General features: G+C 35.8%; 1 protein-coding gene across 2 annotated transcripts in view; it reads right to left on the minus strand.

Moving 5' to 3' along the window:
• Window positions 1-388: 388 nt before the first annotated feature.
• The window catches only part of CNOT6 (CCR4-NOT transcription complex, subunit 6), an 85,315-nt gene continuing 67,958 nt past the window's right edge, over window positions 389-17,745 (minus strand). The window contains exons 5-12 of one of the 2 annotated variants that reach the window (XM_010840934.1): window positions 13,383-13,472; window positions 13,218-13,286; window positions 11,806-11,963; window positions 10,855-11,009; window positions 9,968-10,122; window positions 8,843-9,073; window positions 6,892-7,094; window positions 389-4,844 (exon numbers count right to left, since the gene is read on the minus strand). In XM_010840934.1, the coding sequence (XP_010839236.1) occupies window positions 4,632-4,844; window positions 6,892-7,094; window positions 8,843-9,073; window positions 9,968-10,122; window positions 10,855-11,009; window positions 11,806-11,963; window positions 13,218-13,286; window positions 13,383-13,472 (1,274 nt within the window). In that variant the 3' untranslated portion in view covers window positions 389-4,631. Of the gene's footprint in view, window positions 4,845-6,891; window positions 7,095-8,842; window positions 9,074-9,967; window positions 10,123-10,854; window positions 11,010-11,805; window positions 11,964-13,217; window positions 13,287-13,367; window positions 13,473-17,745 lie in introns of both variants that reach the window. The other variant, XM_010840933.1, reaches the window with a different exon arrangement.

Below are 17,745 nucleotides of genomic sequence, written 5' to 3' on the forward strand. Positions count from 1 at the left end.
TGCAGTTCAAAGAAAGTGAGAAAATGGACATCTCCGTACTCATTTGATTTAAAATGTTAATGTTCCTAAAGTAACTGTAGAAACTGGTCTTCAGTCACCTTGTAATCCCAGAGATCTTTCTTCATATCTAGCAAAATTCTTCTGTTATAGATGTAAAATTATATATTAACGATTATTTAGAAAATGCCTGCTTTAAAAACTGGACATCTCAGCAAACATTTTATCTAAATTGTGCTGTATTTTTAAAGGATTTTTTTCCCAGCATCTACATAAAAATTTACATTTATTTATTAAAGAAGTAGTTTCTAAAACGTAAATAGACGTAATGCTCTGAAGAGTTGAGAAATCAGACATTTTAAAAGTTTATATATACAACAAAATATACATGTAACAATTAAAACATTTAATTAATTAGTATAACCCCACCAATACAATGTTTGCTACTGTATTTAAAAGCATTTATTCAAAATACGTCAAGCTCATTCCAGAGGATGAAAGACACATGAGCCCATTTCTTATGCTATGAGGTATATGGTAACAACAACAAAAAACCTAAATGCAAAAGGACCATCAGTTGCCTAAATATAAAACTGATCTTTGGCAAAGATGTGTTACACAGGATAACACAGCAATAAGGAGATCCTTAATTTCACACCATCTTCTCACATCATGGGCCCTGTTCACTCTTCCCTTTCAAAGAGTTACAACTCTGTTCCAGAGAACTCAGAATTTTAAACAGGTGGTCTGCTGATTAACGTGTATCTCCTCAAACCTCAGTACTACAGCTATACAAATTACACTTTAAAAATATTTGAAACAGATAATTGAATTTATTGGTTGGCTATGAGTAGGAAAATACATCAGTAAAGAAAAGAGACCCTGTATATAAATATAATACTAGCTAGTTACAATGAAGGTTCCACTGAAAAGAACAGTAAAAGCCCTTGTTACCATCAGTCCATAGGTCATATTCAGTTTCCCATTACCCTTATTAAAGAGCTGCCTAGGCAAATGGGACATTCCTTGAGTTTAGTGCAGATAACGTGCTGGGTTTTGTTACACGAATGGTAAACAAAAGTTAGTCCAGTGCATTACATAATATAATGTACTGTGAATAAAGACTAGATACTCTATTTTAGACACTATTTCAATAGAATGGTTACTAAAATTTATGTAACCGAAGAGAGCAAAGTGAACATCTTAAAACACTGTTTACAAGTAGGGGATAAACAATTGCTATAAAGGTTCTTTGAATTCTCTGCAGCATCTCTGCTGGGTATTCTTATTGTTTCATTAAAAGAACAAATCTGCTGTAAATTGTTGTTTTGCCCAGGATGATTCTTGTACTTATATAGCATAACCCCCAAACCTTAAAAGTTACTATGGAAATTCTGTAAGTTTAAGTAGTAAAAAGTGGAATACAAAAACTTAAAACTTATTATTGAAAACCTGACATCTTAGAAGAGCTTTGAAATTTTAATTTCAACATTTAGAAGTGCATTCCACCCAATTTAATCATGTCCTTAGGTTTCAAAGTGCTAACTCAAGTTTTCCTGGTTGTCACTAAATCAAGTAAAATAGAAAACACTTCTTGGAGTTGTTCCCTGCTTATCTTCTAGGACTGTTAAGTTGCAATCAACAATTTATTTCTACAACTTAAAATTATGCCGTAAGTTAATTTTGATGAACATTATTTAAGTTCATAAAGCATAAATAATCAGCCACTAATACAGTAAACTGTATGTCAAGAGATTTTACAAGGAATTGAGCACCTCTGAATTTCTGATCATTAAAAAGAAAATATACCCCAAATTTTCTGCAAAATATTCATAAGATGGATTTATCCTGTAAGAACACTGAAATTACATTATGGCAACACCACATTAAATATGTTTGTTACAGAATTTTTGAAGAAAACCTATACTGTGAAAACTTACTAGTTTTTTTTTTTTTTTTTTTTTTTTTACTGCATTTTAGGGAGTACGGATTACTGGAAATTATCCAGAACACAGAAAATATTTAAAACACAAACCTTGCTTAACCAAAGTTTCAGTCTATTTTGGTGTGATCATTTATTCACTATAGACTGAAATTATTTTTTCTCTTTTGAAGCTTATGGTTGTAAATCTATAATCCTGGTTCAATTTATCACTATCTAATAAGGTGGAGAAGCTGTTCAAACTGACCCACAGAATGCAGTATGCCTAGAAGAGGCAAGAACAAATATTTTCAAGACATAACCAGCCATTATATCTTAGTATGCTGGTTCCAAATTAAAATATTTTGTAGACAATAACAAATACAGATGAAAATATTTTGTGTAAAGCTCAAACCTTTAGCATCTAACAAGTGCACTCTAGTTCCAGCATCTATGAAAAGAATACATCCTCCATTAAAAACAGAGTAAGTGCTTCTCCCCTTCTTCCATAAAGCTCAAGCAGTTTCCTTCATCTCATCAGTCCAGCCAGCTCCAGCTTGCCTTTGCTGGAAACTGTCATGATGCACACTACCAACACAGTGTTTAGGAAAAATGAGTAAACACACCTTTTATTCACACTTTACAAAAACCCAAAAAGAAACCCTAAAGAAAGCTATGCATTGGTTCTATATCAATAATACCAGCTTTCCAATGTACTGATTATAAACCAGATGTGTTTGGTGTCAGCACAACTTAAAACGAAAGGCAAAAAATAAAAAACTATCACAACAAAATCTTTAAAAAAAAAAAAAAAGAAAGAAAAAGCAAACCTCAAAGGAAAAACCAGGTCCCAGACAAAGATTCAAGATCAAAACCTTTTGTAGAATTTTTTTTAAAGGAAAAAAAAAAAGAATCTTTTACTTAAACAGTATGTAATTTTATTTTCTCTTAGAATAAGCACATTTAAGTGCTAAACATTTTTCATAAAATTTTAAGTCATTATCCAAAATGACTCATTCTCTGTATAAAAACTGTTATTAACATTCAACAATTTCTCTTCTTAATGCTCACTGGATACATGGTGTCCTTTTGCTTCCCTGCCTGCAGCTGAAACAAAAGCAGTTAGACCAAGTTCCCTCTGAATTCATTTGTTTCTTGAGAGAATGAATGAATGAGAACAGAACATATAGGAGTTAACTTTGCAAAGTTAAAGCTGGCTTTAATCTCTATTCTACTAATGGCACTACAGGCAAAATACAAGGTATAATATCTTTTATCTTGGCTGACATATTAAAATGACTTGGTCACTTTAAAAATGATCTGAAGTATTGTCTTAGGGACCTGTTTTGAAAATACATCTCATTTATTTTATACTGCTTCATAAACGGAAAATTACTTTTTTTCTTTTTTAAAAAAAGGGAATGATTTTTTAAAAACATGGAAACTAAGGAATACATGGAAAACAAAAAGAATTCACATGATAGTAGTACTCTGGGTGACGAACAGCACTGTGCAATGACGCCAAGAAGCAGTGCTTGGGTCTGGCAAACAAAGACCCAGGGCTCCCCACCCTATGAACACATTCCAAAATGTGATATTCAATGCTTCACAATGGAAAAAACCCACAGCTCATACAAAAGGATTTTCATAAAACTCTCACAAATGTTAAACAGTATTTAAAAAATACAAAAGAGGATGCACAGATTTTCTCTGCATGCACAGGCAGTGCTTGGTGGGAACAAATTCAGGCAGGCACAGTGGAGATAGGACAAGAAGTGTCTCAAAAAGGAGTTAAGAAGCTGTACCTAAGCAGCCATAATTTTTTAACTTAAAAAAGTTAAGGATTTAAAAACATCAGAATGTACATACATCAACCATTACACATTCAGTCCATAAATGCCTTCAGATCATTCACTACTCAGATTATCTGTCCTGGTAAATAGTTTTTTGCAAAAACCCAGGAATTCATCGGTAAGTTGTCTCTAGTCCAAGCAAATGTCCTAAACTTTAAACAGAGTTAAATTTAAAGAGCAATGTTCTCAATTTAAAAACAAAGTAGTACAAAAGGGCTAACAAAACCCTAACAGTGCAAATCATCAGCAGAGAAAGTCTGTTGCAACTTCTTTTACAAGCTTTATAACACATGAAACAGGTAAAAAAAACCTTAGCCTTAGATTACAATACAATCATTACCAAATCTGATTTTTTTAGTACAAAATTTCATAAATCAGGTCTTCTGTGGATCATATACAATCATAAAGGCTAAATTCAAATTCTATATTTTACAAACAAGTCTGAAAAAGGAGGGAGTAAAGTATGGAAGAATGATCTCTGGATGTTATTACTGGCCTCAAAAAAGTAGTGCTACAGATTTCTGTGCAAAGAGAATATGCTGTTCAGTTTCCTATTTCAAGGCATGAAAATATTATATTGGATAGAAGAAACAGGAAAATTATTTGCAACAAATTAAAGATAGGTGCAAACACACCAATCCCTGTCTAACAGTATATAAAGCATACTGGGCTCAGAATTTGTTTGCTAGCACCTGGCTTTCATACTATATCCTTATCAAATGATCAGACTGAAAACTCAAATCATCATTAAGAAAAAACAAACAAATAAACAAATCTAAGTGGCCATACCTCACTCCCCTATATTCAGAATTTTTACAAGTTTACGAGTAAAACTGAGGTCATCCTCTGAAGGTACTTGACTACCTCCTGCCAGGAAGGTGAATGCCATTAACCTGGGGCAGGAAAGGCAGTAAGAGCTCCAGTTGTGCAAAAAGTGAGAAGTGGTCAGAGGGGATGAGTGGGTGTGGGCAGCCGCTGATATTGTTCTCAACTAGCCAATGGTGGTCCAGAGGTCCCAGGATGCCTAAAGTGTTCAGCTGAGGTTTAGAATAGAAGATGTAGTCAATTATACCCTGAAAAACAGAAGGCAAAAAGAAAAATAAGAAAATAACACGTAAAATGACACTGAAATACTGAGAACTTTCAAGACATATCCCCAGTCATGTTTGGTAAACAAAGAAACTTACTGGCCTGTAGAAAAGGGCAGTTATTACACAGATCAAATAGCATCCCCAAATTGAGAATGAAGAAACCTTAGGGATGGTAATCATTCTTCCTCTTATATAGATCGTTTCAAAATCTTTAACGAGACCTAAAGAATCCTTCATGATATGGCCTCTGCTTCTTTTTCCTAACTTAATTTGTGACACTTTTCCTTGCTCACTATTCCACTGCCACACTAAGCCCTTTTTGGGGAACCAGGGCGTGACTGAGGTACAATTCCTTTAGGTGATAAGCTCCATCCTCCTCCAGGGCCTCCGCACGTGTCTGGAACACTTTCTTCTACTTGTCACCTGGCTAAATCCTTCTTAACCTTCAAGTGCCAAGTTTAATTACTTTCCCAAGGCCTTCTGGAATCCTACCCTCATCCACTTAAAGCTACCAGCTGATTTTTTCCCTCGCTAATGCATACCCTAAAGTGCAACTATATACTCATTTGTGTGGCTGAGATCTACGTTCCCACCAGACCATGATGTCACAAAGGCCAAGCACATCTCTGCCTTTCACACCTTCAACAGCATGCAGGCACAGCATCCGGCACACAGCTAGGATACTCTTAGTTTGCTCCTCTCTGTCCAGTAACTGTAACAGTCTGTCCTTTACATGCTCTTGGCCAAAGTATTTAAGCACATTCTAAATTCTTCCCAACTTTCTACCAGTAACAGCAGTCAGAAGGGAAACACCTCTAATCTCTCCCACCTTTTGGTTATCATCCTCTCCTCTTCTGCCATCAACCTCCTTGAAATGAAAATCTGTAGCTGGTTTTCTCTCTCATTGCTCAGTTACTCTTCAACTCATTATATTCTAGTTTCTCTGACCATCTCTACAGACAACTCTGAGCAAATCTTTCTGAAGCTTAACACTCACTCCTCTTTCCCTAGAAAGGCTTTCTTTCCTTGGCATTTAAGTTCCTTATACTGTCATGGTTTTCCACCTCTTTGGTTACTAACATCATTTACATGTTAGTTTTGTCCAGTCTACTCTAGTCTCTCTTTAACTATACATACTCATCTCTTCCCAGTGTTAAATCATTATCTACAGTTCTGTAGATCCTCAAAAGTCAAATAAAAATTTTTTTTAGTTTTCAACAGTTTCTCAAAGGAGTCTAAATAACCCTCCCCTCTAAAATTAAGCAACAGTTAACACAAGTATTTACACTATTCTAATAAGACAATCTATTGTCTTATTAGACAATAAGGAAGGGGAAGGAGAGGGTGGGATGAATTGAGAAAGTAGCATTGATAAAAAAAAAAAAAAAGACAATCTAACCTGAATGATTATTTTTTCAGCAGGTTAGAAATGGAAAACTAGGATTTAAGAGAGCAAAAATGCAAAATATAGCAAAAAAGGACAGTTGAACACAAGTCCTAAACAACCACAGATAATAAAAATGAGGAGAATTACTAAGGAAAAAAACCCCATATTGTAATAATCCATTAATTGTATAAGAAGGCATATAAACAATATGTGTAGTAGAAAATTTACAACAGCTAATAGTAAACTACATTTTGGTTCTCAAATAGTACTGTTTCAGTTATAATGAAATAAAAGAAATGGAACATCAAACTAACATCAAATAAAATACAATGGTCCTGCATATCCAGCTGTTAGTAATGAGCCCATTAAAAAAAAAAAAAGCCCTAAAGAGATGACAGGTAACTCAGGATTTAATATCATTATTTCATCTGATTTCTAACCCTGGAAATGATTCTAATAATATCTATAAAGTAGAGGTAGAATTCTAATCACATGGAATTCTATGTAAGAATACTGCTGTCAGCTAATTCGAGATGGCTTAATTCCATTCTGAGTGTTAACATTTAAAGCCATCACAAAATTATAAAATGCTCTTGAAAAAAAAAAACGGAGTTTTAAATGTTTATTCATCTCAAAACTCACCTTAAAATCAAATGTGTAATTGGTGTAAGGCATCAGGCCACTCTCATAGGCACTCTTTAACTTGAAGCCATGAGTGATCCTTCCATTGGTTGTCCCATTTTTCCCATTACAGCTGAAGTTTGTAAGACTTTCATTGTATCTCAGTTCCTTAAAGTCTTTATGATTTGTTTCTACTCCACCAGTGCTCAAATATTCTACAACACCTATAAAGAATATAAATGTACTTTCTGCATTGTTAAGTATAATATACAATGTGCAATACATAACTAAACAGACAATTCAATAGTAAAGTTTTAAATCACACATATTCTCACTTTTTAAAATGTTTCACTATTTTCCACCTTTGCCAAAACTTGTATAAACACATTTTTCCATGGTTTTAATTATAGTGAATATTTTACACTTTACTGTACCATATGAACTTACATCATCTCAATTATTTTTTTTAATAATTGTGTAATACAACAGGGCTGACATATAGTATTTGTTAAACCAGTTTCCTATTTCTTAAAAAAAATTCATGTTATTCCTATTTTTTAAAAAAAATTAACACCACAATCAACATCTTGGTATGTAGGCTTCTGTTCAGGGTTAGTATGAAATACCAAGATTAGGCTTCATGGTGCTTATGAATACATGAATTATGAAAGAATGACAGAGCCATCTCACCATCTCTGGACACTATTTTTCCAGTGTGCTAAGCATAAGAGGGGGCTTCCCTGGTGGCTCAGATGGTAAAAAATCCACCTGCACTGCGGGAGACCTGAGTTCAATCCCTAGGTTGGGAAGATGCCTTGGAGGAGTGTGTGGCAACCCACTCCAGTATTCTTGCCTGGAGAATCCCATGGACAGAGGAGCCTGGAAAGATACAGTCCATGGGATCGCAGAGTCGGAATGACAGAAGTGACTTAGCACACACACAGGCATAAGGTGGGCTCTGCAAATATTTAACTTTCATTTAATCACTTAGCAAAACTAGACATTTTCCCATGTGTTTTGTTATTACAATGCAACATAGAAATGAGTCTTAAGATCTGTATCATGTGACAAGAGTCTCTCTTTGCCCCTCACATATTTTGTAGCTAAAGAGGATGAAAAGCAAATAAAGAATTTTCCAGTAATCCCCAGATGGCTTTGATGAGATGGACTAAAGAATTATGGATGTTAGGCACCTTTATTTCCCCGAAAACAGATTTTTAACATAAATTTAATTTCATTATCTTTTCTTTCATCTGTTGTGATAGCAGCAATATGTCACTGAATTTAACTACTCCAAGTGTATATGTGTGTGAATGCATGCATTCATGCATGCAAGTAAGTTCAAGGAAAAGTTCTCTTGAGTATCCAAGAAAGTATGGTTGTTACTCACTGTACTATCTATGGAAAAGTTTAAGAATAAGGCTTTGTGTATTCTTCCATTCTGTGACTAAATATCAACATTCTTGATCCTTTTTTGTTAAAACCACTGTCCGACCTCTGTAAATAGAAAAATCTCAAATTCCACCTGAGGAGCACGTTTCTAATCAAGTCTACCAAAATTTGAGATTGTGTGATATATGGTCAAATTTAAACTGGATTTTATTACCACATGCTGGAATCCCAGAGTCTGTCTTAATAACCTTTTCAGAGTCTGCAATACATATAACATGAGGATAATAAAATATGCCCATGTGTTTTCTGAAGATGATTAACATCCTTCCTCTGGAGGTACCAGAGGATAATACCATTACCATTTACTATTTCATTTTATAATGAAGTGGTAATAATACCATCTCATTTTCAAAATGGTCTCCCCACTCCACAAAAAAAAAATTTTTTTTAACCTGATTGATAGCGGCCACTATAAACTGAATTTTCATTTTGACTAGATTTGGAATTATCAGAAACAACACATTACAAAAGCATTTTAAGTCAGCAAGTGTTCTATGTAAAATAGCATTGTTTTGTTTACCAGAGTCCGGCAAAGAATTAAGATCTGCGCATAACACTAGTGGAATAGTTCCAAATTCTCCTAATACACTGGACTGGAGACTTCTCGAGGCTTTATCAATAATATTCTTCACTTCTGAGAGGAACATCATCGTTTGAACCAACTTCACATCAGAGTATTCAGGGTCCCAATGCATATGAGCATTAGCCACAAGAATAAGCTGCTTTTCTGTTCCAAGATGTGGCTTTCCAGCTATATTAGATAAAAAGAAAAGAAACAAAGCCCATATATTGTCACATGCTCTGAAAGCAAGTAATATCTCAGAGTCCTGGGAATAAAAAAAGAACGCTAAAATCTGGTTGAAAATCTCCCATCTGAAAACTGATCTATCCTCTGCAACAAACCTGAGAAACAGACATCTGGCCTCTGAGATGAGTACTTCCAGCACAGGGTATTCACTCTTTGAACAAAGAGAGCCCATTCTATTTGGGACAGCTTGGTTTTTAAATAGTTCCAGCTCCTTAAAACTTCTGATCTTCTAGATATCCTAAACTGAGCATCACAAAATTAAACGGACATCCTTTTTCTTAAAAAACATTTAAAACAGTCACTAAGTTCCATCTTTCATCTTTTCTATCCCTCAGATTAAATATCCCCATTTCCAACTGCTCCTCAAGTGATGGAAGTCTCAGTTCTTAGCATGATGATCACTCTCTAAATATACATTTAATTTGAAATAAGTGGTCCATTTCTCCAAGACTTAAGACCTTTAAAATAATGACTAAAAGCAGGTCAGGAAGAGAAGTCAACACAGAAATATCCCTGTTGCCAAGAAATTGTATTAAGTGTACAGAATTCTTCTCTCTGAGCAGTTATTTTAACTAATTATTTACTTCAGTATTTTATGTGAAAAATTCTCAAGCAGAAAAAAACCTTGTTTTATGCCTTTTAAGATTTGAAATATTTTTCTAGGCAATGCTTCCTCTTCTTGAGCTTTGTGGTAGAGAAAAATGGATATGAGATTTTAGAAAAGATTTAAATTCTGAATTTCTTCAGGCATTAGACAAGAGTATTAATATGAAACATTTTCTGTCTTTTATTCCATTTTGGAAGCCAAATTTTACAGGAAGTGCAAAGGTCACTCACATGATATTTCAATCAATTCCTTTCGAAGCTCTAGCAGTACGGCAACTCCTATGTTATCTTTTGTCATGACTCTGTTCAGCATGGCTTCAGACCCTTCTGAATTTGCCATGGCTAGTTGATTAAATTCAACAGTGTGTTTCTGAACCAAAGTAAATCTAAAACAAAACACACACAAATATAAAATTGGGAATACCAAGACATTCGTTTTGTGGTAAATGCAATTTCCCCCCAACTTCCTTAACAGATATGATGACATGTAAATTACATTATAGAAAATCCTCCACACTTAGCACTAAGCTTCCCATGTCCATTTCAGTTGCTCTCAGTCTGCCACAGATACAAATAACATCTTGAAAAACTTTTACAACTTAAGATAATGCAGTCATTTTCTATTTAGGTTTCATGTTGGAATATTTCCTCTTACAATTTTAAAATAATTTTTTTCCAAAGTATGGGCTTAAGAACCTCTCTACCATCCCAGAGGGAATGCAATTACAAAGTGTTTCAATTAACAACTGGAGTTAAACCCTAGAAGACACCTGAAAAAATAGCAGAACTTTCAACATGTCTTCCAAAAACATTTTTTCTGATGAATCAAAACAAAACCCTTTAAATCATAGTACTGTTTTCTTGAGAAATAATATGGTGCCTCATTCTCTTAGGTGCCAACTAATTTCCATTCCCTTGACCCTCATCCTGCAAATACAGAGAATATTTTCTTTTTAAGAGTAAGATGACTGGGGAATTCCCTGGTGGTCCAGTAGTTAGGACTCTGACTTCTACTGCAGGGGAACAGGTTCAATCACTGGTCAGGGAACTAACATCCCCACATGGCATGGACGCCCCCACCCCCCAAAAAAAAAGAAGAAAGAAAGAAGATGACTTACTTTTCTGTTTTAAAGAATATTGCACAGCCATCAACATGTTTTCTTTCTTGTTCTGACATTGTCCTAGCTCTAGATTTAGGACTAAAGAATCCGTTGTAGCCACGTTCTTTCAGTTCTACCAGAAAAAAACTGTAATACTGTTCTGTTTCAACTTCCTGAAAAATTGTAAACAGCAGTTATTTCATAAGACAAAATCCAGTCATATGCACTATCTTTATATGTACAGTTTGAGATCTTAAAATAAATTCAAAGGACTGATCTGAAGAATGAAGAATTACATCTTTTCAATGTAATTTATCTGAAATCAATCATAACACCTACTTGTCATTTTACAGGTACCAGTTGATAAAGTACCTCTTTGCTGTTTAGGAGTAAAGAATGGAAAGCCATATACCCCTATGCATATGTATTTTCTTATATTTTAAAACTGGGGTAAACAAAAATCAGAGCAGTAGAAGGAACTCCACAGATCAAGTTTCAGACCACAAGGAGAAAGTCACTTGCCGAAGGTCACGTGTTATTATGAGGGTTGGACTGAGAACCCAGTTACTGTCTACCAGATTCAATGTTCTTTCCACTTGGCCCTAATTATTCAATTACCACTGGTGGTAAAGCAAAATTATACCTTGACAGTGCCACAGTTTCAGTAACATTGCCACCCAATTAAAAATAGTGTGGAGGGACATAAGGGAGGAGCAGGTAAACATTTAGCTGTAATAGCAAACACCAAAACACCCAGCTTAACCCGTTTGCTTAACTTGGCAGCACAGTGCTAAAAGCACAGGATGCAGTGAATGTTCCCGGAATTCAGTCAATACAGGAAAAGTCTGTATTTTAAGAACCGCTAAAGCCAGGACTTCAAATGTGTTAATGTAATGCATACTCAAGCTATTCCTTGCTTGATCAAGGGGCATTTCTACAATTTAAACAAGTATTCTTCTGATGACTTACCTGAAGACTTATGATATCAGCATTGCAACTCAAGATTTCTTGAATAATGGCCTTTTTCCTGTAGTCCCAATTTAGTGCCCATGATGGACAGTAGCCATATAACTGCCGGGTCGCATATTTATCACAAAGAACATTATAGCACATGACAGAAAATAAGGCTGTAGGAAAGATAACTTTACTTATTCACACACGTGGCAGAAAAAAAAAATTAATTTTGTTTCACTTAAAACTAAGTTTGATTTTATTTATTCAATAATATATTCACAGAAAAGCTACCATATGCCAGACATGGCATAAGTCAGATAATAAAGGAAGAACAGATATATGAACAAATATAAATAATAATTGTGTTTCCCACTACACAAGTACAGACAGAAGGTTCAAAAGGAAACAGACTAAGATCTTGAGTCCTTCAGCTTCTAAGACCAAGACTCCTCATTTCTATGCTCCCTCCACCACTTCATCAATTATTAATGTAGAATGTACTCTGACATTTAACTAAGAAAACATAAGTTTTTTCTTAACAGCCATCTCTGCTTTTCTTCTACAAAGCAACTATTAATTTACATGAAAGAAGAACACCATTGCACCCCTGACAGAAGTGCCCAAACTATTTTCATACAATTTTAAAAGATTAGAGGTCATTAGCTTGATTTCTCTCTCAAGTAGGTGTTTTTGCTATCTTATAATTTTGTATTATCATACATCTGGAATACTGTAGAATTTGGGAAATTACAATATAGAAAGATTTGGGTGTGTTTATTATAACTGAATTTGATCAATACTTTAGAGCAGAGTTTCTCAAAAGCAGCACCATGGACATCATGAGTAGGTAATTCTTTGTTGTTGAGGGCTGTGCTATGCACAGCAGCATCTCTGATCTCTAGCCACAAGATGCCAAGAGCACATCTACCACTTGTTGACAATGAAAAGATATCTCCAGATGCTGCTGAATGTCTTCTGGGGGATAAAACCGCCCCTGGCTGAGAAGTACTGCCTTATACCAAACTTTCCTCGACAATGATTATATACAGGCCAGTTACACCAGGGTTTCCCTAGTGGCTCAGACAGTAAAGATTCCGCCTGCAATGCGGGAGACTTGGGTTCGATCCTTGGATTGGGAAGATCCCCTGGAGGAGGGAACAGCCACCCACTCCAGCATTCTGGCCTGGAGAATCCCCATGGACAGAGGAGCCTGGCGGGCAACAGTCCATGAGAACAGAGTCAGACATGACTGAGCGACTTCCACTTCACTCACACAAGCCTTTATTATTATTATTATTATCTTCAAACCAAATCAACCTTAAGCGTTCTACTGTAATACTGCCCATAATCTAAAGCATACCAACAATATTATTAGGTTTATAAAGACAAAGTAAAAATAAGATTAAAAAAAAAATCAGGTTACCAACCAGTTGGCCGTGTTCTGTCTGGTTCTTGTAACATAATCCAAGATCTTGGAGGTGGCTGTTCTGTTGCAACTAGTTGAACATAAAACACAAAATTAAACAATATTCTTAGACGTCTTTCTAAAAAAACGGTTTAATCAAATGACCACTTACTTCTTTTTGCAGTACCTGCCAAATTATCAAGCAAATAGTTCAGTAGCCTTCTTGTTCCATCTGGCTCCAGATAGAGGTTCAATATGTCCTGGGTAAGTGGATTTCCTGGAAATATTTTTAAAATAGGCAAAATGAAACAAAGACAAATATTAAAATATTTTAAAACTTAAAAATATACCAAAACTATCAGATCATTTGTGTATTAACTATGTAATTGTATATATTAACCACATATATAAATATATATATATATTAACTCAATATATCAAACTAGAAAAAATATTTTTTTCGGTTTTTGATGTGAAGAGTAAAAATAATTCATACCACATTACATAGAAGTATCCAAAAATGATTACTAATGGACTGATGTCAATCTAGAAGATATCTAATAGTGCTCTGCATTTGACCCTGCCGCTTCAACACTTTCATAATGATCAAAAGCAAGTAAAACGGGATTGGGGAAGAGTGGGAAGAAGGACTAGGAGAAGGAAAGGGGAGAGCCAATATAATCAACCTGAGAATCATAATTTAAGAATGCTACAGAGTTAATAAGGAAATATCCTACTGAGAAATGCAGTCCAGCACTTAGATTTTTCAAAATTCTAAAGAATGAAATAGCAAAATGAGACAGATTTGGTTTAAGATTAACTCACTAACAAAGGGGGAAAACCCCAGAGCAGTATTTCAACAGCAAATTCAATCACTGTTTCATAAGTGCCAAAAATGAAAGCAAATGCAATGGTTTACATGTACTGTTAAGAGTCTGAAATCTCTCAGAAGGGTTTCTTACATACGAGAAGTAACAACACAGTACACTGTTTAAAACCAAAGTTCCTATCCATGTTCCATTTTAAGAAAGACTAGTAAATTCTATAGACTGAAGACAGTTAAAATAATAAGACATTTTAGTCATTTGAAATTTTTTTTAAGTATGGAATTTAAGAATCATCACCAAACAGAGAAAAAAAGCAATTTGCATTTATTCTTTTCTCTTGTGAAAGAACAGACACAAAAAGCAGAATGAGGACAAGGGACAGGATCTAACAGAAAACCAGCTCAGAAGAGAAGTGGATGGTAAGCACTGGAACTATTTAAGATAACACGCCCTGACCTGTGAGATAGTGGAATATCCTTCATAAAAAGCCAGATTACATGGGTGGGAAGAACAGCTAAATTAGTTGGCTTTTAAGATCTCTACAACTTTAATAACTGTAAAGGTAAAAGGTGCTCCTATAAATGCAAAGTATTAATTACAGGAAGACAAGTTACAACACATGTGTACAGTTCTTTACAGATACCAGAGTCCTGAAATTTTCATTTAGTCACAATCCTATGAAACAGATAGCTATAACTTGAAAGTTACCAGGACGCTATGAGTGTGTTGAGAAAATGAAGTCAACTAAAAATTTCTCAGTACCAGGTAAGCATCCCATTCTAACCAGATTACACTTAACACTATCTTTTTTACTACTTTCTAGTGTAAAAAATATTTAAAGGCAATTACTGAGGTTACAGAATTCCAGCTGAGCTAATTAAAACCCTAAAAGATGATGCTGAGCAAGTGCTGAACTCACTATGTCAGCAAATACAGAAAACTCAGTAGTGGCCACAGGACTGGAAAAGGTCAATTTTTATTCCAAATCAAAAGAAAGGCAATGCCAAAGAAAGTTCCCATTACTGTACAACTGCACTCATACCACATGATAGCAAGGTTATGCTCAAAACCCTTCAAGCTAGGTTTCAGCAGTACGTGAAACAAGAACTTCCAGATGTAAAAGCTGGATATAAAAAAGGAAAGGCAGAGGAACCAGAGAACAAATTGCCAACATCCAATGGATCACAGAGAAAGCAAGAGAATTCCAGAAAAAATACCTACTTTTGCTTCATTGACTATGCTAAAGCCTTTGACTGTGTGGCTCACAACAAACTAGAAAATTCTGAAAGAGATGGGAATACCAGACCACCTTAGCTGTCTCCTGAGAAACCTACATGTAGGTCAACAAGAAGTAACAGAACCAGACATGGAACAATGGACTGGTTCAAAATTGAGAAAGGAGGTGGTCAAAGCTAAATACTGTCCACCCTACTTATTTAACTTATATACAGAATACATCATGTGAAATGCCAGGCTGGATGAATCACAAACTAAAAACAAGATTGCCAGAAGAAACATCAACAACTTCAGATTTGCAGATGTTACCACTCTAATAGTAGAAAGCAAGAGGAACTAAAGAGATGCTTGATGAGGGTGAAAGACTAGAGTGAAAAGGCTGGCTTAAAACTCAACATTCAAAAACTAAGACCATGGCATTAGGTCCGAGCACTTCATGGCAAACAGAAGGGGAAAAAGTGGAAACAGTGACAGATTTTATTTTCGTGGGCTCTAAAAATCACTGAAGACAGTGACTGCAGTCGTGAAACTTAAAAGACACTTACTCAATGAAAGGAAAGCTATGACAAACCTGGACAGTGTATTAAAAAGCAGAGACATCACTTTGCCAACAAAGGTCCCTATAGTCAAAGCTATTGTTTCTCTAGGAGTCACGTATGGATGAGAGAGTTGGATCATCAAGAAGGCAGAGTGCTGCAGAATTGATGCTTTCAAACTGTGGTGCTGGAGAAGACTCCTGAGAGTGTCTTGGATTGCAAGGAGATCAAATCAGTCAAGCCTAAAGAAATCAAACCCAACCCTGAATATTCATTGAAAGGACTGATGCTGAAGCTCCAATACTTTGGCCACCTGTAGTGAAGAGCTGACTCATTGGAAAACATTCTGACACTGGGAAAGATCCACGGCAAGAGGAGAAGGGGGTGACAGAGAATGACGTGGTTGGATGATATCGACACAACAGACATAAATCTGAGCAAAATACAGGAGATGGTGAAGGACAGGGATCTGACTTTCTAAGATATTAAGATGAGGTGGCAAGAATACACAGAAGAACTATACAAAAAAGATATTAATGACCCAGATAACCACGATGGTGATCAGTCACCTGGAGCCAGACATCCTGGACTGTGAAGTCAAGTGGGCCTGAGGAAGCATCACTATGAACAAAGCTAGTGGAAGTGATGGTATTCCAGCTGAGCTACTTCAAATCTTAAAAGATTATGCTATTTAAGTGCTTCACTTAATATGCCAGCAGAGTTGGAAGACTCAGCAGTGGCCACAGGACTGGAAAAGGTTAGTTTTCATTCAAATCCCAAAGAAGGGCAATGCCAAAGAATGTTCCAACCACAGCACAATTGCACTCATTTCACATGCTAGCAAGGTGATTCTCAAAATCCTCCAAGCTAGGTTTCAACAGTATGTGAAGTAAGAATTTCGACATGTATAAGCTGGATTTAGAAGACAGGGGAACCAGAGATCACATTGCCAACATCGACTGGATCACAGAAAAAGCAAGAGAATTGCAGAAAAACATCTACTTCTGCTTCACTGACTACACTAAAGCCTTTAACTATGTGGGTCACACAAACTGTGGAAAATTCTGAAAGAGTTGTGAATACCAGACCACCTCACCAGTCTCCTGTGAAACCTGCATGCAGGTCAAGAAGCAACAGTCAGAACCAGACATGGAACAATGAACTGGTTTCAAACTGGGAAAGAGTATGTCAAGGCTGTATACTGTCACTCTGCTTATTTAATTTATATGCAGAGTACATCATGCAAAATGTTGGGCTGGATGCAGCACAAGCTGGAATCAAGACTGCCAGGAGAAATACCAATAACCTCAGATATGCGTAACACTACCCTTATGGCAGAAAGGGAAGAGGAACTAAAGAGCCTCTTGACGAAGGTCAAAGGGGAGAGTGAAAAAGCTGGCTTACAACTCAACATTCAGAAAAGTCTTATGGACTCTATGGGAGAGGGAGAGGGTGGGAAGATTTGGGAGAATGACATTGAAACATGTAAAATATCATGTATGAAACGAGATGCCAGTCCAGGTTCGATGCATGATACTGGATGCTTGGGGCTAGTGCACTGGGACGAACCAGAGGGATGGTATGGGGAGGGACGAGGGAGGAGGGTTCAGGATGGGGAACACATGTATACCTGTGGCGGATTCACTTTGATATTTGGCAAAACTAATACAATTATGTAAAGTTTAAAAATAAAATAAAATTAAAAAAAAAAAAGAAAAGCTAAGATCATGGCATCCAGTCCCATCATCTTATGGCAAATAGATGGGGAAACAATGGAAACGTTGACAGACTTTCTTTCTCTGGGCCCCAAAATCACTGCAGACAGTGACTGCAGCCATGAAATTTAAAGACGCTTGATTCTTGGAAGGTTTAAAACCTATGACAAACCTAGACAGCACATTAAAAACCAGAGACATTACTTTGCCGACAAAGGTCCGCCTAGTCAAACCTA

The sequence above is a fragment of the Bison bison genome, unplaced genomic scaffold (genome assembly GCF_000754665.1).
Source record: "Bison bison bison isolate TAMUID 2011002044 unplaced genomic scaffold, Bison_UMD1.0 scf7180017864150, whole genome shotgun sequence".
In the NCBI taxonomy this organism is placed as follows: domain Eukaryota; kingdom Metazoa; phylum Chordata; class Mammalia; order Artiodactyla; family Bovidae; genus Bison; species Bison bison.